The following is a 27,118-nucleotide window of genomic DNA, read 5'->3' as shown; positions in this document are numbered from 1 at the left end:
CTGTTTATAAAGACGTCAAACATTGGACTTCTTTGATGTGTGCGCACTTTGGGAGCCCCCATCTTTCCTGCGATACAGCTCAATTATGGCCGCGACAGTGATTCTGACACGGTGGATATGTCACGAGCGCCAAACACTGTTTGACTGCAGGGGTCACACCATGAATGTAATTAATATTAGACAGCTGACGGAGGAGCTGTGGTCTGGAAATCTGACAGCAATTAGCCTCTTTTTTATATACAATCGCAGCTCACACACACACACACCACACACACACACACACGCACACACACAGGGAACTGAAACATATTTATTGTCGTCAAGGAATTATTAGACATGTGAGCTGAGGTGAAAGTAAATAAGATAAGCAGCCAAATGGACCGATGAACAACAAACACATGGCAGGACTGGAGGACTACAAATAACAACTTCTTGTTGAGTTTTCTCCACCAGCATTATGAGATTATGCATTATAACCACATGTTTTTGCCTTTTTCCGAAACAAATCTGTGTGCTGCTTGCAGGCAAACTGACCCAGATTGTGTTCGGGCACCGTGACGTGGTGTCGTGCCTGGCCCGCTCCGAGTCGTACATCGGGGGAGACTGCTACATCCTGTCGGGCTCCAGGGACGCCACCCTCCTGCTGTGGTACTGGAACGGGAAGCACAATAGCATCGGCGAGAGTCCGGGCAGTAAGTACACCAGCCTGGCACGTGGGTGCCCTCCCAGCGTGCACTCTCCCACGCAGTTGTGTGATTTACACCCCCCCACCCCCACCCTAGAGTAACAACAGGCTCCGTGTGATGAGCCAGATTGGATTTTGCAGCACTGTCTCACCAGAATCGCTCTCAGAAAGAGAGAACCTGTCTTTAATGTGAGTGAAAGTTAGGACCACTTACAGACGTTAAATGTGATGTTGGGGGTCATTGGCCTGCACATGAAAGTTCACCGCCATCTGAGGGCCACGGGGTCGCCCCAGTCGATAAAAGTGAAAAATGTCACAGGCCTCCCCGGCGTGGCCATAACATATGGCTTCAGCCATGATCAAAGCTTCACACACACACACACACACACACACACACACACACAGACCTCTGGCCTGCTTCTCAGTGCTAATTTGGTCAGCTCACGTTGGCATACATGTTGTGAAGCGACCCGGAACAAATGGGATGAAATTTATGACAAACCGTAATTGGTTTAATAAGTCACATCAGGTTTTCACTCGAAAAATCTGAAACTAGGTTCTACAAAACGTCTTATTTCTCTAACCGGTTCATTCTCGGCATCCACGTATCCACGAGACGCTGCTCTTTCTGATTTTACGTCATGCGCTTCAACGGTTTATTTCCATATTTAAGAAAAGGCTGTTGATTGCAAGTAGTTTGTGGTTGTAATCAATGCTGCGACGCCTGAGCTGCACACATGCGAGCACTATAACGCAGGGTTCCGTGCTGTAGCAGACAAAGCTCCCGTCATCCCCTTTCCGCCACAGTGTGATGCTCCATTGCCTGAGACCGCAGGAGCCTTCTTGAAGCTCAGAGAAAAGGCAGACACAGTTGCCTTTATTGCTCTTCCAGAAATCAAACCCACTTTCCGTCCCTAAATGCATGCCAGTGAGTTCAGATCCATGCACGTGCACATTCCTCCTGATGCCTAACACCCTGTGAACATCCTTGCCTCTCATCTCTCATGAGTACGTGCACACGCTGACCTGGGGAGTACTTGATGCCTGCTGCTAGCAAATGTAGAAATTCCTCGGGCAACACTGCCACCTTCTGGCCAGAGAGGGAAACTTTTCAAGGCAGTGTTGGTTAGTTGTACTTTGTATGTTATTTTGAGTGTGTTCACAGCTTTATTTCAGTCCTCTTTTAAGTGTGTTTGGCCTTTACCCTTTGCGCTAAATGGGTAAAATTTGAATATCACATTCAGAATATCAAAATATTCTACCATTTTAAAGCAGGTAACTACAGTTAACAACACAATCAGAATTTAGAGTCTCTTTTTCTACATGTACAAACACTGGTTTGGTTATTTTTAGCTGTCAGATGTGATGCTAATTCAAACCAAATGGCCGATTGAGGCTTTGAGCCTTGACCATTGCACTATTGTCCGAGCATCCTGCTTTAAGCCACACTTTTTGCACTGGTTTAAGAGTAGATCTTCAGGATATGTGACCAGACTTCAGAGGAACAGCCAGCTTAAAGGACCAACTGGTCTGTTATTATACCAGCAGTTAGGATTTGCCTCCTAAATTGTGTAGTTCGACACAAAAACTGGGCTTTCTGTATTTTATAATAAGATCTAACAGAATCAGTTAATTAGTCTTTAACTATGCTTACACAGCTTTTAATTAGGACTTCGGTTGACCTTGTTGGGGTAATAAATGGACTTTCTCCATAATGTTGCTTTTTTTTTTTTTACCCTCTAACAGCAAAGATCTGTTTAAAACAGGAACTCTGCTCTTAAAGAATTCGCCAGTTCTCTTGTGAATAAGCACACATGCTACACAATTGCTGTCATCCATCCAACACTTTTACACCGGGACAAAATGTTTGGAAACAGCGTTTGCCTGCAATCAATCTGTCGACGTTTGTTAAATCGCATTTGATAAAACAACAAGAGTCTGCACTGCAGGCGGACGTTGAGGGAGAAATGGGAGGCGATTTTTTTGTTTTGTCACTCACCCTGACAGCTGAAATCAAAACAGTCTTACAATGAGTTGGCCCGTACTTCACTGCCGTTCCTTCCCTCCGAGGGCTCCGTTGCACAAAACCATCTGGATCCAGTGAAAGCAGTCAGGGTGAAATCACAGAGATGGGGAGAGGCAGAGGGTGACAAGTGCTAGAAAGGGAGAGTGAGTGAGGATCAAAAATGTGCAAAAAGACCTAAAATAAATATTGGGTCATCTGAAACCATTAAAATCATGTTGATATGGTTGAATGAAGTTACGCTCTCGTCCCATGTATTACTCCCTCTAGTGGCCACGGCGTGTAATTGCGTTTAACAAACAAACGTGTCTTCCAGGAGAGTTCACCACACCGCGCGCCATCCTGACTGGTCACGACTGCGAGGTAACCTGTGCAAGCGTGTGTGCGGAGCTGGGCCTCGTCCTCAGCGGCTGCAAAGGTCAGACACGTCCATTGATAGCCAGTCCTAAAGCTAGTGGGTTGTTTCGCCTCACCAACCTTTTTGTTTCTTCAGAGGGTCCTTGTCTGATCCACTCCATGAACGGGGACCTGCTGCGGACCCTGGAGGCCCCCGAAGACTGCCTGCGTCCTCGTCTCATTCAGTCCTCCACTGAAGGAAACTGCATCATCTACTATGACAAGGGACACTTTTGTCTCTTCAGTGTCAACGGCAAATTGCTGGGACACGTGGAGGTGGAGGACAGCATCAAGGTGAGGGAGCCGTGCATGCGCGCGCACACACACACACACACACACACACACACACACACACACACACACACACACCACACACACACACACACACACACACACACACACACACGCGCCTGTTCAAAGGTGCAGCGAAACATTATGTCTGCACCAGTGCTGAGTCGCTGATTAAAGGCTTTCTGAGCTGGGGGTCACCGTGTCCGTGGGGAGGAAGCGGGCTGTGACTTCACGTCCGTTTTGTTCTGTCTCACGTGCAAACAACAGAGGAAACGGGACCTTTTGATCTGCAGCGCTGCCGTCGGATCCGATTGCCTTGCTCGCGTTGGCAGAGAACATTCCAGAGGGGCGGTCATCTCTGGACTCCAGCGCCATTAACCATCCGCCAGCACAGGACAACATATTCCCCATTTCCCACGTTTCCTCCCTTGTGGTCGGAGTGACACAAGATAGCAGCTACTGCCTTCACTTTCCTGACCCTTTGTTTCCGGTTTGGCCTGGGAAATGTAAGCTAGCTCTGACAGACAGCCGCAGGCCTGTTTCCTATTAAGAAACGTCTCGGCCGGGCTTCTAACCTGCCCACCGGCCCGTTTCCGCTCGGAGCCTGGAGTCCAACCCCTGCGAGACATGATGGACGAGCACGAGCGGACAACCGCTGATTGGGAAAGTGGCTGGTGTGCTTTAGACACATTCCCAGCATTCCGTCTTAGTGTTTGGAACTGGGAACGCCGTGTGCCGCCTCTTCTTCTGTTGTAAATTCAGCCGTGTGGCTGAAACCCTAACATCCCTGAGCCAGCTTGGGAGAGTCTTAACCCCCTCCTCGCCCTCGTCACCCGGGGCTCCACGCCGCGGCGCTCAGCCTCCAGCTGTATTTATACCAGAATCAATCTTCTCAGCCTTCAGTCTCAGCGCGCTACGACTCCAAGATAAATAAGTGTCCGTCCCGGCCTGCAACGTCCACGCTGAGAGAGAGAGACGGAATGTCGGCATCTTATTCTAATAGCCGGGGCTGAGCAACAGAAGCCATCCTGAATGGATTACAGTCTTTTAGTACTGGTATAACTCATGCCGAGTAACAATTCCAGCCGTTTTTTTTCACTGCCGCCTTCCCGTGTAACAGGGGGATTAACGGCACCATAAATAAACTTTTTACCTTCCCCAGTCTTGAAATCCACCCCGCGCTCCCCTGAAAGAAGTAGGAAAATCTGGGCATTAAAAGAGCACGTGTTTCTGCTGGAGTCATTTTTTAAGTCATCTGAGCTCATATAGCCATCTCAGCTCCCACAGAGCCGCCGGCCATCTTGTGTGAGCGGCCAGTGGCAGAGGGCTGATTTATAAGGTCTGTCTGCAGGCTCCTACCTGGCCCCGCTGACATGTCTGCCAGCTCCCCAGCCCCCCTGCTGGGCTCCAGTAAGGTCACGGACTCCATGAGTGAATATTCGGCTGCATTAATGCAACAAAACTGACTGGAAAAAGCTGCGAAATCCCATTTCGTGGGTGTTGTTATAAAGTCGAGTGGTGGGTTTGTACTTACATTTGTATCTGTATTTACATTTGTGACCTTGAGCACCAGATTATGTTTTAGACCCGTCCGCACGACACAAAAGGCCCAGTTTTATTTAATAGGCTTTGCCAGATTCATGGGCCGAAGTTGAGGTGACTCAATAGTTCATCGTCATGGCGACACCTACAGACAACAGCCTGACACATTTGCAGTCACACCTGTTTGTTTGTTGGACGGAGGGGGGGGGGGGGGTCCAGCTGTGCTGTAGTTTCATCACTAGTAAACCACAGTGTTGCTATGACGACCTGCTGTCACTCAGCAGATATTACAGAAACGGCTCCGTCCTGTCAGGACTCTTCTGTCAGTGGGTTTAATGTTGTTGCCCCCCCCCCCCCCCCCCCCACACACACACACACGTTGCTTTTTTTTGGCTCGCAGCCTCACGCGTTCTCTTAATCGCCGCTGTCAGATTGACTCTGAATGTTGACACACAACCCAATTAGCAAACGCACGGAGCCGAACCCGCGGCACACTAATCAAACCAGCGTCACGCTCCATTCCCGGTGATCCGACCCCCCCGCTCACCCAGGGTGGCGTCGGGAGGCCTCGTGCCAGCATGTCACCCATCGCGCCTTCGCCTGTTGAGAGCTGTTGCCTCCCTCTTCCTGCTGTTGGTGCTGAGAATGAGAACCAGAACTCATTTGATCCCCAGCGTGGTGGGAAATTCCCCAAAAGGCTTCTTTTTTTTAATATAAAAAACATTTGCCTAATTTAGGCGGCGCTGGTTGGGCGTCCGTCGGCTGTGTACGGCCGGGGAAGGCTTCTTCATGTTTGCTTTACCAAGCGGAGTTCCATTTCTCGCCCTCACATGAGCCTGATTGAACACACATGCTGCTGGAGATGGCGGCGTCTCTGAGGCCGCGGCGTCATGAAACCGCAAACAAGCTAGGCTCCAAATTAGCGTCATTTGCCGCTTTTAGAACTCACATTCGGCCTCCTCACTTCACCGGCTACAGTTACTCGCTGATTGATGCTCCGGGCCGCTCCAGCTTCGGCCTCCACTGAGCCCCGCGTCCGTAATAGACTCCAAACACGAGCTGATTTGTGCACGTGCGCCTCCTCAGAGACTCGTCCAGATGTTACGGTTGGCTGGAAAAGCAGATGAGACCAGTAAATCACCGGGCCTCACAGTGGGGAGCCGTCTCTGTAGCCAGGCAGGGTCAGTGTCCAGAGACCCGTAAGGATTCTGGTGCCGACCCAGGATCAAACACACATCACACTGCAGGTTGACGTTGACAGAAGAGTTTACAGCTTGTTCCAGGTTGCACAACTTCCTGTGTTTTGATTTTTAGGTTTCAGTGTTTTATTTTTTCTGTCTTATTTGAGCACCTTTTTTTTTGTTGCCGCTGAGACTGAGCAGCTTTTTCTCCTCGTCTCCAGGCCATGTTTCTCAGCCGTGACGGTCAGTACCTGCTCATGGGCGGAGACGGAGGCGTCGTTTCCGTCTGGCAGGTCCATGACCTCAAACAGCTCTTCACTTACCCCGGCTGCGACGCAGGGATCCGCTCCATGGCCATGTCACATGACCAAAGGTAGGCACCGCAGCACTTCAGCCCCGGATGATCGAAATGAGCTTTATTGACAAATAGAAAAGAACTCCATCTTGTTGCTATGTCTTCTTGATTTGGATCAGAATTTCTGCACAGCTGCCTTAGTTAAGTGAGGTTTTGTGTCAAGTTTAGAAGCTCACATGGCTAAAGCGTCGTTAACCCCCTCAGGTGCATCATTACCGGCATGGCCTCTGGAAGCATCGTCCTCTTCTACAACGACTTCAACAGATGGCACCACGAGTACCAGACCAGGTACTGAGCTGGTTCTGGACCACAAGCCTGACTGACAGAACTGGATCCTGAACAGGTCCAGAAAGAGTTTGCATTTCGGACCTTTATCAAAAGCACTATTCTGTCTGTATCTTGAATGTATCTCTGATAAAAGATGAAGAGAAAAAAAAATCAAATCTGTCCAGTTAAAGTAGAAACTATTTTTTAAAAAGGGCATTGCTATATTTTGTAGATTAGATAGAAAATTTTCATATGAATCACAGGGTGGGGGTTGTGTTACTGTACCGCTAAACAGATCTATTTTTAGCTCTGGGAATCTATTTTCATCTCTGACAAGAAAGGTGGGGTCAGAGAGCTAATGGCTTTTCTCTTGACTTAAAAATCCAAATATTTGTGTACTTTAGCGTGAGTGGGTGTTTTTCTTTCTGTAGACGTGTGTGAGAGAGAACTTGTGAAAGAGTTTTTTGATATTTTGACACCAGAGGCTGGTGAATATGAAACTCTTCAATAATAAATGAAGACAGAGATATACAAAGAGGGAATCTCCACATATAAATATCTATATATGCTGTTTAAATGTCGTCCTCCATATTTAATTCCCTCTGTAAATCTTTGCTTGCTGAGAAGTCAGTTCTGTCCATGGTTGAAAAGACACTTTGCTTTGAGATTAAAACAAGCTTTAAATAAGGAGGATGTTGGAAAAACCATGTCAGATTTGACCTTTACATTCTTTTTTTCCCTCTTAAATCTGACCTGGTTAATCATTTGTCTAAATGATCTGCGCTAAAAGTCCAAATGTATAACCTGACTTCTGTCTCCAAAGCAGCTAATGACATGTCGCAGTGTGTAGTTTAGTGAAGGAACTTATTTTATATCATTAAGTACTAAAATTAAATCAATTTCTTCACTAAACCAATTCTATTATTTGATTTAAAAAAAAAAAAAACATTCCTTCAGCAATTGCGCTTTGATGTGGTTTGAATATCCAGTTATGACAACCGTTAAATATCAACCTTTTTTTTCCCCCAATCATTTGAGTGTTTTGTGTTCAAACTTCTGACAATAAAAACTGAATTTTATAACTTGAACCGACCGGTTTTGGTTTTTAAAGGTTTAAAAGTGACTCCACAGTCCCCTCTAGTGGCCAACCTGCAGCATCACACAAATGACAGTCATTGGAAACTTGTGCATTTTTATTTTTCTTTGCCGTTTTTAAAACAGGACATTACAGGCCTCTATTTCTAATGAAAACTGGTCCATCTGAAATGATGAAAAGATTTAGATAAGCCTCTTCAGTACAGTAAGCAGCTAAATGACTGTTCCAGAAGTAGGGGGTGGGACATGCGCAGGGAAAGGCCTGAAGAGGTCAACAGTGATGGTAAACCACTTTAAAAATCATGTGGAGTTTAACAGGTGCTAAACAAAAGAAAGTGGTTTTGGAATCACAATTTTCCAGCAAATGTGGGGTTTCTACCAGAATACAGCTTATATATTCCATTGTCTGCGTCCAGAGGGCATAAGATCAACAACTGCTCACACACATCAGGAAGGACGACACTTCAGTTTTCAGCTGAATTAGATGGCTCATTTGCTTAAAATTAGGAATGAAAAAATTGTTTTCTTTGACCATGAAATGACTCAGTGTACAGCAGTTATTTATAGCAGTTGGGGAGGGTTTAACTGCAGTGTTTTCATGGGGATGAGTTAGAATTCCGCACTCATCTTTGGTTTTAGTGGCTAAATCTTTTGTTTCTGCGTCCTAGCTAGCATTATTGGGTGTTTATGTCCATCCCTGTGCATTCACAGTTGGGTTAGTTTAAAGACAAATGCTGAAATGCTTGTAGAGGTAAACTCAAACCAGCAGGAAACACGCAAATACGCCAAATAAAGTCTCAAAGAAGTCAGTTCAGTCCTGTCCCTTCACCACATCCATCAATAAATATAAACATCAAGACTCAAACTCACAGAAAAGCGCGCTTTGACCTGTAGGGGGCGTTAAATCACCTCCATGAGCTCTTCCACAGGTAAAGGGCTGGAACAGGGGGGTGTCTGGGATGTGGGAGGAGTGGAAGGAGGAGAGGGGAACAGGGTGGGATGGATGGGGGGAGGTTCCCGTCCGGTCGGGGGGGTTGGAGGGAAGAACACAAGTGGTTGGATGGGGGAGACTGGGGAGGGGGAGCATGGTTTTGAAGCTGGTTTACTGAGGGAATTGGGAGGAATGGGCCTCTGGTCTCGTTTGGATGGGGATGATGGAGGGGATGTTCCGTCGCTGAACACAGCGGGGAAGTCTGGGGGCGTGGGGGTCTCCAGAGACACACAGGGTGCAGCGGGGGGAGTTTTTATTCTAGGATGGGATGTTGAGCTGGCAGGAGCAGACGGCAACAAACCAACACTGTTGGGTGGCGAAGCTGAGGAGGTGGCGGCGGCGGACGCTGCGGCGGACGCTGCGGCAGGTTTGTGTTCTTTGGTTGGAGACTTTGTTGGCGAGGCTGCGGGGGCAGGTGGAGCTGCCCGTCCAGCGGACCCCATCTGTGGCCGCTGACGGGTGGTCAGCTGGAGGGTCTCCTTATCTAGAGCTGTGCTCTGTCAGAGTGAAAAAGAAACCACAATCAGATCGTTCCGAGAACAATAATCGCTCAGATAGTTCCTCACGTCTGAAATGATCAAATGCTCATCAACTTTTAATGAACACACGATGAAGGAACATAAATGAAGAAAAAAAACAAAGGATGTTTCAGACAGCGCACACCCCAAAATAAAACAAGTCAGATGATCAGCGCTACTCTATGTGCAGCAAAGGGCCAATAAGGAACAAGCAAGCTTTGTTTTATGAAACAAAAGGATATATTCTGTTCTTATTTGCCCCTGCGCTGCATAAAAGATGAATGTCAGTACATACCATCACCTTGGAGCTATGTTGGGAGGGGGGGTAATGCAGGGACAGGGGAGAAGCAAAGAGGGACAGAGACTAGTCTTACTCACAGCATCACCAAATCAAGTCAGCACAAGCAACATCGTGACAGCCAGTGAACCGTTGTTCCGGCTCACTCCTGATTCAGAATCAGTTCAGCATTTGAAATTCAGAAGAATGAACCGGAACAAAGTTAAAGAAGCAAGGCTGCAGGCTGGTGTGATTCTCTAACAAGCTTATTGGCAGTAATGCAAAATTTAAGGGCTGAAATTCAGGAACGAGATTGAAGCCAGATCAATCATTTGTATTGATTGTTTTCCTTTTTTTAGTGGATACTGCAGACAATAGGAACATAGAGAATAACCCCAGCCTTGCATTTTTTAACTGAAGGGAATCTACAGGCAGTAAAGCCATTAAAGGTTCTGCGTCCAGCTCTGCGGAAGCTGCGCCGTCCACATCTCCCCACCAGGTGGCAGCAGAGTACAGTAGAACCAACAATACAGCGGAGGATATATTTAATTGAATTAATTGAGCCGTTTTGAAATTATCAGTGGCAGAAATGGAGGCAAACTTGTTTCAGGAAACGTGCAAAAATATATTAATACTGAAATATCACTGAAAATTTCCCAAAGGTTTGTGGTGGATGAAAGAAACATGCAGAAACAAGAGGAGGAAACGGACAGAATGTGTTGGCGAGGACCCTGTTAGTTTGTTATTGATGGCGGTTACTGGATCTGGCGGGGGGAGAAACAGAGGAGGCCTGAGCAAAACAGGAAGGAAGGAAGGGAGCGGGGGAGGAGGGGGGGTCTAGATTTGTTGTAGTTAAAAGGGAAGACAACGGAGGGAAGGGCGATGGCTGGAAAGGAAAGAAGGGAGCCGGCAGGGGTTGGTGCGGGGTGTGAAGACGTGTACCCGGCTCTCGGCTTCAGGCGTCCCCTGTGGTCCTGGGTCGGGGGTGAGGGAGGGGGTGAAGAGGAAGAATGGAGAAGGAGGATGAAGAGGAGGAGTAGGAGGAGGAGGAGGAACCGAGGTCGAGGTCCAGGCTTACACCTCAAACTGTCAAATGAGATTTACAACAAAGAAATGAAGCCGCGTGGATCAAATATCACTTGTCATGAGACAACGCCCCCCCTCCCCGGTTCAGACAGACAGACTGAAGAGTGCAATGGCGGATGGGACACGAGCAGCAGTGGAAGTCAAACTGTACAACAGGAAGTGGTGCGAGCGAAGGAAGACAGGACGACTACAGCCATGATGTCGCCCGCTCTAAATTCCCATCTGGCACGTTGACAAGGTTTCCGTGACGATGATTGAGGCCAGATATTCATATAAAGTCCTTAATGAGGAGCTCAGTCTTCAGTATTTGGGTCAAATATTCATTTCAAGCCGTAAATGTTTGGAAATCTGCCTCATATTTATGATTAAACCAGTCACAAACCTCAAATTGGAGGAAAATCTACAAACATTAAACCACAGTGAGGTTTACAGATGTTCAGGGTTTCTTCTGTGGACGTTCTTGGTGCTCACCATGATGACCGACACTCCGGCCGTGGTGTCACTGGGCTTGGGCTCAGTGTTAAAGTGCATCTTCAGTTTACCTGACACCTCCGTCTTCATGTTGTTCTCAAAGAGCACGTCCTCCTGAAAGGAGACCAGAGGGAGCCGCTGAGCCGACGCTGAACCGCCTCTGATGCACGTGCGCGGGCAGAAGAGCAGCTGTGACGTACCGTGACCCAGGGGTGGGAGAGGACGTCTTGAGCCGTGTGTCGCGCCTCCACGTTCACCTGCAGCATCTTTCCGATCAGCTCCTGCAGGAGGATGAAGGCAGACGATGAAGACCGGTCTTTTTTGATGGGATGCTGACATTTACAAGCGGGTCCGAAATATTCTGAGAAACCAAAAGGATTGTCTGGGTGGTTGCACAAGTGTGTGTGTGTGTGTGTGTGGTGTGTGTGTGTGTGGTGTGTGTGTGTGTGTGTGGTGTGTGTGTGTGTGTGTGTGTGTGTGTTCCAACCTTGGCCGAGTCAGTGACATTGTCCCAGTAAGGACTTGGAAAGTCCACCTGCCCCCGCAGAATCTGATCAAACAGGTCCTCCTGCTGGTTACTCTCGCTGCAGACCAAAGCAGACGAACACAGATCAGACAGGACTATCTGAGATCAGACCAGCCGCTCGCTCGTCTGGTTGAGAGAGGAGCTCGGCTGGATGAGGACGAAGAGACCGCACCTTCGAAAAGGGGGGAACCCGCACAGGAGGATGTAGGTGATGATGCCTGCAGCCCAAATGTCCACTTTCAGACCATACCTGAGGAGCCCAGAGCAGACCGTTAAACAGATATTCTAATTCCTTCTAATTCCAAACGGTGACCGAAGGCTAGAGCTCACCCAGCCTCTGCGATGATTTCGGGAGCCACATAAGTCGGAGTTCCGCACACGGTGAACAGAGGCCCCTCCACCACAGTGGCCAGGCCAAAGTCGCCCAGTTTCAGCGACTTGGTGCCGTCCGGATACTCAAACACCTGAAAAGAAAACGAGCGCTGGGTTAAAGCCTGCAGCTGAATCCAGAGACGACGTGGCGCCGGCGTGGACGCACCAGCAGGTTCTCCGGTTTGACGTCTCTGTGGACGACGCTGATGCCGTGCAGGTACCTCAGAGCAGCCGCCAGATTGGACACCATGACCGAGGCGTCCTTCTCCGTGTATCTGGCCGAGGACGTGATGGCGTCAAACAAGTCGCCCCCCTGTGGCCACGCCCATAAAAGGACGAGTTACATCGGGTCACGCGGACAAACTCGCGCAGTTTTGGGATGTTTAAGGTACCTTGATGAGCTCCATCACCAGGTAGAGTTCAGAGGACGTGTCCACCTCCTCCATCAGCATGATGATGTTGGGGTGTTTGACCTTCCGCAGCACCGCCACCTCGTTCTCGATGAGGTGCTCCTGCACACGCACGTGCACACTCTCAGAACATTTGTCTCTTTAGCAGTGACGTCCCAGAACCAAGTTTACCTTTCCAGCACACTTGACCTTGTCGATGATCTTCAAGGCGAACTCTTTTCCCGTGGACCTGAAGAAAAGGTTAAAGTTCATTGGAGCCCCACAGATCCAGAACTTCAGTCAGAACGTGAGAGTTTTGTTGCATCCATCAGCGTCACCATGGATGGGGGGGGGGGGGGTCACCCGCCTCCTTCCTGGTTAGTGTGGCATTGTGGGGATTAGAAGCTAACGAAGGCAGCTCCCCGCTGGGTTTAATCCAGGGTTATTTCTGTCCGCGTGTGCCCGCCTGTCAGCAGTACTTTACCATTAAAGCATTTACCGCCGCCGGCGTCCTGCCGTGTGGTCACGTGACCCGAGTTCACCTACCGCTCCACGCACGCTCTGACCACGGCGAAGTTGCCGTCTCCGATGACGTTTCCAACTTTGTAACGGTCCAAGATGGCGGAAGCAGGCTGGTAAATGTTACCGTTCACTGCGGGGGGAGAGGCAGAGGTCAGAGGTCAGAGGTCAGGGGAAGCAAAGGGACTACAGGGAAAATCAAACCTGAGGTCTGAGGTTACCTTCTGGGCTCAGCTGATTAGTTGATTCTTCCTGGTGATTGTCCAGGGATCCATTTGATGAGGAGTTGTGATGCGGAGGGATCTGGACACACAAAAACACCCCAAAAATAGAAATGCTGTACTTTGATACCTTTAAGTTAAGTGAAACAGCAGATTTCCTATATGCTTTTCTGGATTATCTGACTGTCTTTTTTAAAACATCTTTTGTTTTTGCTGCATTTTATGGACGCGAATAATAAAACTAACATTCTGTCATTAATGATTCATCTTGATTGGGATTATTAAACTGGCTGGACTGGGATATCTGACAGATAAATGGATCAATAAATCCCATCAGAACCTTAAGCATTTCCACCCGTGAACACAAATGTGTCATACGTGATGTAATCGCTTCAATATTGAGGTAAATATGGTCCAAATGTCCAGCCAAAACTATCTAAATTTATTTATTTATGAATCTGAGCTCTCTAGACTATCGAAGAACCCTCTGGAGTTCAGCACCCACGCGATCACTCCTGAATATCACAAAGAGTCGCGGTGTAGTTTTACCTTTAAACTGGCGACGGGTCGGAGGCTGTCGAGGGACTTGGCGGAGCGGGGAGCTGAGACCTGGCCGCTCGACACACCGTTAACTGAGCGGAAAAGAGAACATAGAGAACATGAGAACGTTTCATTTCACCGAAAACAGTTCTGCAAGTTAAATACATTTATAAATCTGTATTTATAGGGTGCGTCCTTTCCACAAGAGGGCGCTCTGCGGGCCGCAAACAGTCGCTCTATTCTGCTGATGTTCTGCTGTAATAAATGCAAATCCTTCAGCTGCTGATTCTGTTTGTGCAGCTTCTGTCATTTAGTCATCATCATCTCATTCCAGAAACACCACGAACAGCCCTGGCTGCTGCTCATTTCTCAGTAATTACAGAAAGAACCGAACGCTCCAATCAGAAAACGCTGCACATGCCCATTATTACACTTGATTTCTGCCGTTCTCCGTGCCCAGTGTGTCATAAACATGCTTCCTGTTATAGGATTTTAAAATAAAACACGAAGGGGGAGAAAGTTTCAATTGTCGGAGTGAGTCATCCAGTCGAGGACGGATTAATTCTCCCTCCCGCCGTTCTCGTTTCTGGCACAGAAACTGACATAATGCGCCCAAGTTAAACTCTTTATCTTCTAAACTCGTCTGAGGAAAGGTGGGGAAGGGGGGGGGTTCTTATGTCAGTGTCTGGTTCTATTCAAGTCCAACACTCAGTCATTCCTGAGTTGAGCCGAGTTCGACCTCCAGGAAGATTTTCAAGTGAATCCATCTGCTGCCTGTTGCGTAAGGACAGCGGCTTCGCTTGTGCATTGTTAGCGAGAGCCGCGTTTCCTCAGCAGGTCGAGCAGCAAAGGCTGCTGCAGCCGAGCGCTGAGGCGTCAGAGGCAGCTCGCTCGCCAATAAATACAACAAAGAGGAGAAAGGCAAGATGAAGTGGCACCATTCTCACCTGGAGATTTGACTGGAGAGTGACTGGTGGAGTACTGGGCAGCATGTTTCGCTGCACCGACTGAAAAAGAAGAAAACAGAGCAGTAAAGTATAACGCCACTGGTGCTCAACTGTTGAAAAGTGAAAATCAGGCTGTCAAGGTCAACTGGTTCCCTGCAGGCATCTTCTCATCACTGGGAATCTGATTTCACACATGTAATGTTGGGAAAACCTGACATCAGTGGACGGAACTTTGCGCCGCATGTGTGAATGACCACATCTTACTTGCACCGGGAGACTTGCAGCGGCGCGATGCTCCGCAGCTCTTAAAGGACCGGTTCAGACTGACGGCTCGTCCGTGAGACGACTTCAGCGCTCTGCATTCTGCAGAAAACATCATGCTAACGTCACTCCACTGTGTCTTTACTGTCATCTCCCAAGTCCAAGAATGCACAGACAGAGCATATTTGTGTGGGGCAGGTCTGCTGATTACGTTTAAGTTCACGGGTATCTGCAGAAAATTAAGGTTTGTTCAAAAAGAACATGAGAACTTTTGCAAAATGATTGTTAGCATCTGGCAAAGGCCACATTTTACTACCTTCTTAGTGAAAAAGAGCAGCTTTTGGAGCTTTAGCAGAGCAGAGTGTCTTTTGTGTCCCCATTTAATTCTTAAAAGTGGAGCGCAGGAGAGTTAACTGGGACAAAGCTGCAAATTCTCAGAGTATGAGCGACCCACAGTCGCCCCTCCTCAGAAATAGAGGATGTCAGGATACCCCCCCCCCCCCCCCCCAATCCGACAGGACGTTAATAATAGACTGTTGGTAGTCCTTTGTTTTTTCATTTTTTTGCCATTTAACCTCAATCCAAATGGAATGTGAGGATTTGCAGATGCTGGTCTGACTCAAACTCAGCGCTTTAACATTCAAAATTAATTTAATCAAACAAAGCCAATGTAACTCAGAGGGATCCTGTAGGAACATCGCTGGGGGGGGTGGATTTCTGCACCCACGAGCTCCTGCCGTCCACTTCCTGGAGGAAGTGAGCACTGCATGCACATGCAGAGGGAAGAATAGCAAGGAAGGACCCAGGCACATGCACACACACACACACACACACACACACGCGCACAACCACACACACACACACACACACACGGATGTTAAGTTAGTCTAATTCAGGCCTACCGGTCTTCACCGCTGGGGAAGTCTTACCGCTCTGATCCAAAACAAAGTCGTCCTGGGCATAACGGTACTTCTCTGGCCCACACGCTATGAACACGTCATCGTCCCCGAAGAAATCCTGCAGGCAGGTGATCTGGGAGGACGACAGGGAACGATGCTCAGAGAATATCAGAGATTATCTCCTGCCGCAGGAGGAAAACAACAACTTTAGATCGGGAGCCAGACATTTAAGGCTCCTGGAACGATGACGCAATCACGCACGCTTGGTTTTACCTTCACTTACATTGGATTTAAACCACCTTTCTATAAATTGGAACCGAGTCACCTCTCGGCCATTAAAATGGCAAATTTGTTCTTACACTATTTATTTTTCGATCAGACCAATTTCAACTGCTATTTAGGAAATTTTGTTCAATCAAATTAGATCTACTACACTGTAAATCAAATAATGGGTTAAACATTAAAACCAGCGGGCAGCAGCGCGCCACCTCACACAGAACCGTGTCAGCTCCACTTTCACGTCCTAGTTGTCACGGTGAATTTATTCGTCTGAGAAACACAGAGCACAACATGGTGACGGAGGTCAGGACGCCGCAAAGTCCCAGATCCTGCAGTCATGAGACGGACAATCCTGCCTCACAGCAGAAGCGTCATTTTCTCTGCTGATGCCTGTGATTTACACCCCCCCCCCCCCCACACACACACACACAGACACGCACACACACACACACACACACACAGAAAAGATCGCCTCTGCAGCTGTAGGTGGACAGGTATCGTAGGAGGACAAATCTGCTAACGATTCCCTCAGACGCCAGCACCCACACACGGGCAGACATGCAGAAATGCACCACATAGATGATTTCAGCTGAAAATCAGACATAAATATAGATGTAGGTGATGAGCACTGACATCTGTGGGTCAAACTGTCTCTGCTCAGCGTTAAAGCGGCTCCAGCTGAGACTGAACGGCAGAACGGAAGTCAAATGTCTCCGAAACCACAGCAGGAAGTAGATGGACATAAAAAAAATAACTGCTTGAAACCTCAAAGGTCAGAGTCACGCACATCCGAGATGGTGATGGACTGAAGGAAATGGGGGTGGGGGGAAGGTTGAAGATGCGTCAAAATGAGAGAGTTAGGAGGAGGAGAAGAAAGAAAAAGTCAAGAAGAAAAAAAAAGACAAAAACAGGAAAAGGAAACGGAGCCAAGCTGGGAGAGGAGAGCTGGACGTAGAAAAAAGAACTGCTGGCTCTGCTTCCTCCCTCAGTATAACATATTTAGCATATTTTCACTGATTGAATGTTGAATATGCATCCAACTGTAAAACACCCACATCAGGTGTGTGTGCGTGTGTGACCTCTGACCTCTCCATTACAGGCTACCGTAGGTGTGACAACAGATGAGCTACCAGGGCTCCACAAACTGCTTCCCTTCCTACTTAGATTGCATAACTCACAGCTCCGTGTTTAAGAGAAGTAACAGCAGAAAATAACCGTATCATCCCAAATCAGATGCTGGTCGTCTGAATTCTGCCCCACATCCACTTATGAAGTTGTCTTGGCACAGGACAGATCTGAGGCTAAAGAGAGGGGCTAGAACACATCTGTCTTTGTTAGAAAGGTTAGCAACGCTGCTGTGGCCTGTGACAAAGTGCTTTTCAGCAAACCTGTGATGCCCTGGAGAGGGCAGACAAATGGAGAGCAATGGTTCCTGCATGGGCTGAAAGAAAGAAGAGTCAAAGAGGACAAAATGGGTTCTATTCATGAACTGAAGGATAAAAAAATCTGATGTTAAACGCCTTCAATTAAGATTATTATTCAATAATATAAAAAGTAACGTGAGGGTGAAAAATGCGACACCATGAAAATGTCCCATCTAAATGACCTGGTCGCTCATAATACATGTTGGAATGTTGGAGGGGCAGGAACGGTGCCCTAATCTCACTTTAATCTCACACATTAAGTAAATTTTAACTTGACTGAGGCATCCCATGAGCTAATCCGGTAAGGAAAACAAAGGATCTAAATAAATCTGCAGCCTTTTAGCCTCTTAGCGTAAGTCCTGCAGAAATCCTGCAGGAAAACCTAAATCACATTAAGATGCAAGTCTCAACGTTGCACCTGGAGCGGGACGCCACAACATCCTTCTGGAGCCTCATCGGCAAGAATTTCCCCCTCATAAACCCATTATTGGCCTCTGAAAATGCATCGGTTCTGCATGTCTCCGCCAGAGAGGACGACCTCTCTTTTTTCCAGGGTCGTGTTTCTGCCGGGCGATGCGTCTGGAGGGTGAACTGAAGTTTCCCTCTCCTATCTGACCTTGTTTTGCTCTTGTTCTCCGACTGCGTCCTTCACGCCGCCTGTGCTTTCTGCCCTGCTTTGCGTGGCAACAGAGGAAATGTGGGCCAGGAGCAGCGAGGGGTCATTTAGGTTCGAATGAATCAGTGAATTCAAAAAGTCAGAGCAGCAAATTTGAACTTCCGGGCTTCTCTTTTAGTCTCAAACTTCGTGGATCCTCCAGACGGGTGATAAGGGGGGACTCTCCAGATGCCTTGATGCCAATTAAGTCTGTCAGGGTGACAGTTAATCTAAATCCGGTCGGATTATCAACTCCGTTTGAACTCTCGCTCACACACAGAGGCTGCTTCCTGATACAGTCTAATTCCTGGATTAGAGCAGGTAAATCTCCCATGCGTGAGACAGCCAAGGTGGGGAGGAGGGGACACGCAAAGGGAGGGGAAGTGGGAGCTCCCCAAGGTCAGCGCTGTGCATCCACTGCAGCTTTACTGACAAATGTCATTTAAAACGGAAGGTGCTGCTGGGATATGATGGCTTCACTCCTGTCAGATGTGCGACTCCCCCATCAACGCCAGGGAGGTGCCAGGGATGTCAGGATGCAGAGCTCCAAATCTCCCTCTCAGGAAAATCCGTTAAGGCAACACTCATCCCGCTGGCGTGACGGAAGCCCCGCAGACGAACGCCAGCGCGTGGGCTGAAGTTTGAACCCCAGCACTCGTGTGGGCAGAATAAAGAATGGACCGAGGCCAGGCCAGCACAAAGGAAGCAAAACAACACTTGAGATCACACCGCACACAATGGACGCCCTCCTCGGGGGGGGGGGGGGGGGGGGGGGGGGGGCGACAGCGGCCGACAGCCCCGTTCACCCCATGATGCCCCCCCAACCGCTCGTGACGGCTGCGGGCTCTTTGTTTTCCTGCTGGTGGGTGCAGGGACTGAGGGCGTCACACCAGAGCGGAGCGAAGTACGAACGCGTCGCCAACCACAGGCAGCAGTCATGACGCATGTGTGCATGTGTGGGTGCGTGCACGCCATCTGCCAGGCTGTGGGGGGGTGGGGGGGCTGACAGGGCTGACTGGGTCTGCGATACGCCAATTCTTCTCTCGCTCTGAGCTTTACACATGAGTGATCGCTTTACAAACCAGATCGACAAGTATTAAACTGGCATCAATAATCAAGATGGGATGAGAACCTATAGCGAAGAACATTTCGGGGGGGGGGGTGTGCTCCCACTGAGGTCATTTTGTGCACGAATTGCATTGAACAATAGAGAATAAGCAAGTTTAAATTCAGTTGACCTGAATATTGACAGCAAATCCAGACTTGGCCTGAGAACAGCTCATGTCAGATGGAGCCACTGTGCGGCTTCGCTGGAGGCCGGTCTGACGATGCCAGGCTGAAAACTCCAACCAGAGACTGCAGAGTCATCAGCTGTCTGCCAGAGACTGAAATGATGCTCGGCCATCAACCCTGCTTTCTCTTAATGACGCAGTGCATCATTTACACGCAGGGAAAGTGTTTTGGCTAATTGCTTTCGTTATTTCTGGACCATCCGTTGCCTGTGGTGTCATAACTTTGCGCTCTGATAAGCTGCTGCAGTGGGCAGACCCGAGAGTGACCTTTGTCTGCTGTCGGGGGTGCACACCGCTGATGGCTTTAGCTACGCAGCAGAGAGTACCTGACCGCTGCGGAAACAAACATCCAAACAGGCGGCCTCTTGCTATAGCTGATTATGGAAAAGACCTTCAGATAGGCAAACACGTCCTCCCAGCTCAACTTCAGATGATGACGGACGCAAAATGTTACCAAATCGGATCAGCTGCTTTTAAAGTTATACTGACGTTAGCGAGCGGTGAGAGTTAGCACAGCGCTAATGCCAATGCTAAACAGACAAAAACGGAACTATTGACTCTGAAATGTCCGTCTGTCCTCTCTCCTCCTGACATTTGTGAATGCCAGATCAAATGTTCCTCATCGTGTTCTCCGAGGATCAATAATGATATGATCGATTAAAAGCAGTGCGCGCATGACAAACACACACAAACACACACACAAACTTCTGCTTCCACGGCTCTGGGATGTGAACTGACATTTTTTCCCCTTTAAAGCTGAACTTGCTGGCACAAATATCCCAAATCTAGAATTAACATTCAGGCTGAAGAAGAGCAGCTTTGAATGAAGGAAGGAGGGTGGACAGAGATGTATTGAGAAAGCCACACACACACACACACACACCACACACACACCACACACACACACACACACACACACCACACACACCACACACACACACACACACACACACCACACACACACCACACACACACCACACACACACACCTGCACTTTCACCATGAAAGTCTAATTATCTGGTGGTGACAGGGCCCCAGACGAATGGGTCTGTGGGAGGAGCAGATGGCAGGATGCTTCTGGGAGGCATTTGGAGCACGTGCATGTTTGTGGGTGCGTCCTCAGTCTTTCGGATTTCAGCATTTTACTTTTAATGAAGCGAACTGCTCTGAGATCATTTGTGTGAGCAGTTTTAAATATCTTAAGGTTTTGTTTGAGATGTTCTATTCTTTTAGGGGCGAGAGGGCTTCATTGGTAGTAAAACTTCTGAACTTTTGCGTGTGACATTGGCGCCCAGAACTCAGACTTTTAGGCCCCAAACCTGATCTACATGGAATCTGTTGCGATGACAGACGCACCGCTGTCACTTACACTGCGCTGGATTCATCGCTCTGACAGGACCGAAGGGCAAAAACTTGACACACGCGCAAAAGAACCTGGTCAGCAGGAGCGCTGGCAGCCTTAAAGGTTCAAGCTCATCATCTTCATCATCGACGCCGTTGTCATGCCGCAGAGTCAGACGTTACGCAATGGTAACAGGTCACATGAATCCACCGACCAGTGCAGTGCGGCGCCTCCGGCAGCTCTCAGACGTGCACGTCAGCATATTTTCATACGATTAGAAGAATAAATAGTCTGGTAAACTCGCACCGGCTGTTTTATGACTAAGCAAAGTATTTGGTCAGACGATGACACGGCAACACTCGCAGCACCTACACAAGCTTTACGGGCCAAGACGTTTGCGTGGAATCACTCCAATCCGCCATCCTCTCAGCAGCAACCAGGGCGTTGCAGTAATCCAGATTTTTATAATCCTGAGCAACAAACACGGCTGGCATCACCTGATGAGTCAGTAAACCTCTGATTGGACTACATGGTTCTGAATAAGACGCCACAAGAGAAATGTCCCTGGTAATTTCGCTTTAGACGGGAGATTTAGGGTTAAAGCTGCCAGAGACTGCTGTAATCTGGATCTACAGAACTCTGATTTGATCAGGGGTGCTGAAATCCAGCCTGGTTTTCTGACCTGCCAGGAAGAAAATGGTTCTTCCAAGGAAAGGGGGATCCCAGGTGAAAGAGTTTCTACCTGGTAGGACAGAAATGGGACCTTCGAGGACCAGTTTGGGGGCTGGCGCCAGACATGAGGTTCAGGAAATTCTGTCCTGCAGCACCGCAGGAGTGATCGTAGGGATATAAGACCCAGCTATCAACATTGATTTATGGATATCTGATAACTGACTGGTTTATTGTGAGCCCAGCACATAAATCTAACTCCTGTAAACCATGCATTCCCCGCCCCCCCGCACACACATACACACACTTTGTGGGAGCATTTTTCATTTTTTATGGGCTCAGACAGAAGAACTGGGCTCCGCACAGCCTCCGAGAACTCCGACCATCTGCCCCAACACACGCGGAGCGAAGGAGCAAATACGCAGTAAGTGAGCAGATATCAAAGGAGAGGAAGGTCAGGATTGAGACGTTATGTCAAATACACTTCACATTATAATATAGTTATAGTCTGAGACCTCTTCCAGATGGGACAATGTCACATAAATCCGCCCAATTGGGGCACCATGTGCTGAAACTCACCCCCCTTACAACAATAGGGAGCAACAATAAGATGTATGTGTATGTGTGTGTGTGCACATGTGGGCACGGGTCTGGGGGGATATTATTTTAGTGGTCCCATGTGGCTTCTTGGAAAATAAACAGATGAATCTGGGTTTTCATTAGCGTCTTTTGGAAATAATTCTGCCGTGTAATTACTTGCTGACGGTTAAACAGGATGTAATCGCCTAAACTGCTGACTCAGCTGAAGACCACAGATCGCAGCAGTTTTCTGGAGATAAAACCTCCAGCTCAAGTGCTCAGCTCAGAGCCATAATCTGGGGTTCCTCTTCAACTCCCCCGGCCTCACCCCTCCAAAAATGGTATCATTTAAGGGGCGTGTTCACACATGTTGGCGAGGCTGGGACCCACCTGCTTGCCGTCCAGAGCGTAGAGCCTCCTCACGGCTCCGGAGTCCAGCTTGATGGCCTCTGTGATGTCGGTCAGCACCTGCTCAAAGGAGTGCGCCGTCTTCTTATTGAGCAGCACTCGCACCGCTTTGCGGGGCTTGACGCCGCTGCGGATGACCGTGACCAGCTTAGGTTTAATGAAGTCTTTGGACTCGCGCTGGAGCTCGCTTTTCAGCGGGAGGAGGGAGGGGAGGGAGCGCGACGTGGCGGACCTGCTGCCCACCAACCAGTTAGGGTTGACGTTCTTGGTGTAGTCCACCCGCCGGAAGGGCTCGTTTGAGGCGCACACATAACTCTCACCTGGAGGGAGGAAAAAGGAGGCGGAAGTTGAGGAATTTAGTCAGAATATTGTGTCGTCTTTACAAAACTAGCCCGACGGCCAAGAGTTAAAACTCCTCAGCTGAGACAAAAAGGCGTTTTCAGAGCCCGGCTGACATTGTCCTCTCCCTTTCAGCTGTCTGAGCTGCTTCGCTGGCCTTCCTCCAAAGCTGAGCACATTTTCTTATCCGCCAACATTCCATTTGAAGAGTTAACGTGCAAATGTTTCCCTCCCAAGAACAAAGTGGTGAACATGCACATGGGCGTGACTGGAAAATCAAAACTATGGCAAGAATGCAGGCGCTTGCTTACAAATAAAAGAGGAAAAGCTGCCTTTTACGCCCGTGTTTATGGTTCAAGAGAAACCCCGGAAGGCTTTATGGGGGAAATTGCAGCATAATCCACTAACTTCCTGTGATGATACCGACTGAGAAATTAAAACAATCATCTGATCTGTGCCAGAAAACTGGGCTACAGCGAAAGAAGGTCAAAGACGACCACGTGGCCCACTATACCAGGGTTTATGAGGCCCGTAATTATCTAAAGGCTAATTAAAAGACTCGGCCACAGCTGATGGGACGTACCCAATGTGAAAAATAACAAAAGAGAACTGGGGCCGTCATTCACCGGGAGGCACCGTCAGAACGCTGAAACACCGTCAGATGGTGACTGCTGACTGGTTTATTCCCCGTGTGGCAGAGATCGCAGGTGTGGGGGGGGGCAGATGCCCACCATCAGGCGACAGCTGAGGTCAGCCTTCACAGAGACGTTTAGGCAATTACCTGCGAGGGCCAGTGACTGAACAATAACGCTGGGTCACTTTTACCACCCAGACGGTGGAGGGACGACTCAAATGGTGATGGTGATACAAAGAAAAACAGCTACAGAGCTCTAAAATGATCTAAAACTGTGGCCATCTGAGTGGAAACATCACACAGCAAGATAAATACACTTCCTGTTCACTAGCAGAATGTGAGCTAAGCTAATTAGCACGAGACATCCAAGTCACTAGTGGAAGAAGAGAAATAACAAAAAGAACCCAATGAGCGGGTGTTTAGGGGATCCAGATCATCAGGATGCATTGTGGGAAATGCAGAGATTGTTAAGACTGACCCAGCGGAGTTCAATCCAGCATCACCTTTCTTAAAATATTCACCAGAAAAGTCGCACAAATATGACACTCAGGTTTTACAACACATCCCGCATCGATGTTGACGTCACATCACGTGTGAATTAAAAGACACATTGCTGCTGCGCTCATGCATTTGTCCTCTTAAGTCCGTCTAAAACCCGTCTTTGTATGGAAAGAAACAGCCTCGGTAAGCTGCTGTGCTCACAGGACCCAGCAGGTCTGCAGAAAAAGCCTACAGTTGACAGTTTGGGTCAGTAATCCCGTCCAGCCGCGAGCGACACATGTGAACGCTGCTTATTAGGTTTGCAGACAAAAGAGGCCCCTCGGCAGCCTCAGTCTATGGAGGCAGACTGCTGATCTGTGCACTCCTGTTCTCCACCGTTCCCCTCCGCCCATGAGGGAAGGAGGATAAAACTCTGACCACAACTCAGGAGGACCCACAACAACAGCAAAACCAAAAAGGCAACGCACCTTTTCTTTAAAGGATCTCAAACTAAGCCCGTCTTCTTGTGACTGGCTGGATTTGCAACTGATTTTAAATTGGGTAATTTGGTATAAAACCTTCCCCCAAATTGTAAAGTTTCCACTTTGACCTTTGGGCAAGACCGAGTCAAAAAGAACAAACACAGTTACAAGTCAGAGCAGCCATGATGATGGCGTGTGTGCATGTGTGTGTGTGTGTGTGTGTGTGTGAGGATTGCAGTCAGGTCACAGACACACGCCCGGGCGGAACATGAAGATTACCTCATTAGTGAGAGGCGGCTGTCGCTGCGGGGTGAGTAAATCTGCAGGAGTGCAGTGACAGTGTGACAGTGTGGCCCATTTAGCGGCGCCGTGCTCCACTTCCACTGACACACGTTTGACATTCCAGCAAAAGCTCCAACTGCAGTAATCATCTAAACATGCTCTCTTTAAGATGGGCCCACTCTACTGGAATGGGACTTTGAGTTTGGGTTTATGATCGGGTGCTTTCAATTCCAAACTTTTAAGGTTCTGCTTAACCGCTTCCTCGGTTCTGGGAAACCCATGAGAGGTGTCAGGGTGATGGGAACGCTTCTGGGAAGGCTTTTGTCTCATCATAATGCCCCGCAGAGTTCAGAGTTTGCATAAATGGACCCTTCAGAGTGAAACTGAGCGTTTGAAGCGCTCAATGACAGCGACATTAACATGTTCTGAGAGACCTTTTGAACTTCCGTCCTGCCCGAGGCGGCGCTGCCGTTCACGCACCATTAACCTCAAACCTCCACCGCGTCCTGGTCAATAAGCATTATCTGTCTATCAATGCTGGTGTTTCCATGTTTACCTTCGACCAGCTCCTCCAGGCTGGTGATCTTCCTGCCTCCGTCCAGCGCGTACAGCGTCCGGACCCCCTGGGGAAGGTTGACGTTGTCCGAGAGGGACCGCGTGAGCTCCATGAGGAGAGCGTCCAGGGACCTGAAGCGGTCGCTGGACACGGCATACACCAAACCCTTGAAGTATTTGTCTCCATTGCGGTAAAATCGCACTTTGCGGGCTTTCTTCTCCGTTGTGAGGGACTGCAGAGTGCGTGTGCGGTAGAAACTACAATGCGCGCTGTGCGCAGGGCTGGGGACCACTCCGTTGCCTTTGGAGCCCGACTGCGACCCGGAGTTGGTCCTCGGCGTCCGGTGGGGCTTTTCCCTCTCTTCGAAATGTTCAAACTCGATACTTCTGCTGAGCGACATGTTGCGGGACTACTTTATGTCCCAGCTTAAAGCGAAATCAAGCGCAGAGACGCAACTTTTATCCAGAGTTGTGGAGCGGGTGCGTTCGGGAGGCAGGGGGACACGTGTGAGCATCCAGCCTCCTCTCCAGTCCACAGCTGATCCGCCGGCTGCTTTTCAGTCCTGACACACACAAAAGAAAGATTCGGGAGATTCTGTGCAACTACAAAAGAGTGGGGTGAGAATTAATCCAAGCGCAGGTTCTCGGTGATCCTGACGAGCAGCTGTGGGCGAGAATCATCGCCGTGGATCTGGAGTTGGCGTCTTCGGCGTCAAACTCTTCCCAGTTCAGGTCCAGTCTGTGACTGGTCGGCCGCTCAAGCTGTCACGTTAATGAGAGAGGGAGGAGCAGCTCCCGCCCCAGGGTCCTAATGGCCCCAGCGTGTAAATGCCACTACAATAATAAATAAGGCTTTTATTTGGCCACAAATCCGCCAACTCTGAAAATGAAAGATCAGGATATTCAGAGTGCTTGAACGTGGATGGCAGTAAAGACATGCATGTGTGTAGCCCTCTGTCCTTAGCAGAGCCTCGAAATTCAAAAACACAAACACATAAATAACTATTATAATCATATTTTGTTGTGCGCGTGTAAACCAACAGTCTCTGAAGAGAGATCTGTGTAAGAGAGTAGAAGAGGACGGGCAGTCAAATATCAGCCTAAACCCGGATTAGACGCAATGCCACTTTTACCCCCCGGTGAGCTCCCTCCATGCGCTCCCGTTCCCTCGCTGCACCACCACCTGCTGCAGAGGAGGGTGGAGGTGAGTCCGACCGAGGTTCTGCTGCCAGCAGTGCACGATCAGATGAGTTAGCCCACATTCAGTGCTGCAGCAGCATCCTGAGGCCGTTCAAAAACTAATAAGGCTGTATGTCACAATGTACAGGCACCATCTGTAGGGAACAGAGCATTTAACAATGTAATACATACAAGAAAATATCATTTATTTTCTTGTAATTTAATAAGAAAAAAGTTTTACTCAATTATTGCTTTAGAAGTAAATATTAAATACTCTTTGCTCTAGAAATGAGAGGTTAATTTGTTGCTTGTTCCACATTTAGAACCACATTTACCACTAATAAGAAATAAAGAGAATGTAAAACATGGCCTTTGACCTGTGTTTTTATCGCAACCAGAACCAAGGACGTTTATTTTGGAGTGAAGAGAAATGAAAGAATGCACATGAACAGTTTAGCCCAACTCATCAGTGGCTCCTAAATCTGTAAATGCCTGTTAATGATTTAAATGCCGACAGTGAGTGAGCACCAAACTTGACAGGAAAAAGCCTCAGTTGCATAAGACTGTAACCGGAGCAGCAACCTTATAGCCTGATCTGATTTAATCAACTTCAAAATAATCTTTCTGATCTCGCATAAATCAATGAAAATAAACGACACGTCTCCCT

The 27,118-nt window shown here is 48.5% G+C and overlaps 2 protein-coding genes across 11 annotated transcripts in view; one reads left to right on the top strand and one right to left on the bottom strand.

Moving 5' to 3' along the window:
- The window catches only part of lrba (LPS responsive beige-like anchor protein), a 126,253-nt gene extending 118,425 nt beyond the window's left edge, over positions 1–7,828 (top strand). For all 7 annotated transcript variants that reach the window (XM_057036402.1, XM_057036405.1, XM_057036401.1 and 4 more), the window contains 5 exons: positions 525–692; positions 3,025–3,126; positions 3,202–3,398; positions 6,340–6,491; positions 6,678–7,828. In XM_057036402.1, the coding sequence (XP_056892382.1) occupies positions 525–692; positions 3,025–3,126; positions 3,202–3,398; positions 6,340–6,491; positions 6,678–6,768 (710 nt within the window). In that variant the 3' untranslated portion in view covers positions 6,769–7,828. The remainder of the gene's footprint in view (positions 1–524; positions 693–3,024; positions 3,127–3,201; positions 3,399–6,339; positions 6,492–6,677) is intronic.
- An 87-nt stretch (positions 7,829–7,915) lies between these two features.
- Positions 7,916–26,031, bottom strand: dclk2a (doublecortin-like kinase 2a). 4 transcript variants are annotated; one of them, XM_057036414.1, is made up of 18 exons: positions 25,274–26,031; positions 22,483–22,820; positions 15,856–15,985; positions 14,957–15,055; positions 14,693–14,752; positions 13,755–13,837; positions 13,206–13,287; positions 13,012–13,117; positions 12,658–12,715; positions 12,469–12,588; positions 12,243–12,389; positions 12,035–12,168; positions 11,877–11,954; positions 11,666–11,762; positions 11,379–11,459; positions 11,179–11,292; positions 10,564–10,707; positions 8,976–9,323 (listed from the first exon to the last, which is right to left on the bottom strand). In XM_057036414.1, exons 1-17 carry the CDS (start codon positions 25,671–25,673, stop codon positions 10,696–10,698), a joined length of 2,139 nt encoding a protein of 712 aa, XP_056892394.1. In that variant the 5' UTR covers positions 25,674–26,031; the 3' UTR covers positions 8,976–9,323; positions 10,564–10,695. The 4 variants fall into 4 exon arrangements, with proteins under 4 accessions (XP_056892390.1, XP_056892391.1, XP_056892392.1 ...); XM_057036410.1 differs by lacking the exon at positions 10,564–10,707 and having other exon boundaries at positions 7,916–9,323; XM_057036411.1 differs by lacking the exon at positions 10,564–10,707 and having other exon boundaries at positions 7,916–9,323; positions 15,883–15,985.
- Between the last annotated feature and the right edge of the window lie 1,087 nt (positions 26,032–27,118).

The sequence above is a fragment of the Takifugu flavidus genome, chromosome 6 (genome assembly GCF_003711565.1).
Source record: "Takifugu flavidus isolate HTHZ2018 chromosome 6, ASM371156v2, whole genome shotgun sequence".
Classification (NCBI taxonomy): Eukaryota; Metazoa; Chordata; class Actinopteri; order Tetraodontiformes; family Tetraodontidae; genus Takifugu; species Takifugu flavidus.
Note: the sequence above shows the minus strand (reverse complement) of the source record. Positions and strands in the feature narration are given on the sequence as shown.

Bases quoted from the DNA above. Each gene is read 5' to 3' on its own strand.
- dclk2a (XM_057036410.1), bottom strand. From the start codon at position 25,673: ATGTCGCTCAGCAGAAGTATCGAGTTTGAACATTTCGAAGAGAGGGAA. The intron at 12,716-13,011 runs GTAGGTGAACTC...CCTTTTCTTCAG, and splicing joins GTCAGAGCGTGCGTGGAGCG to GTCCACGGGAAAAGAGTTCG. The intron at 12,169-12,242 runs GTGCGTCCACGC...TTTTCTTTTCAG, and splicing joins TCAAACCGGAGAACCTGCTG to GTGTTTGAGTATCCGGACGG.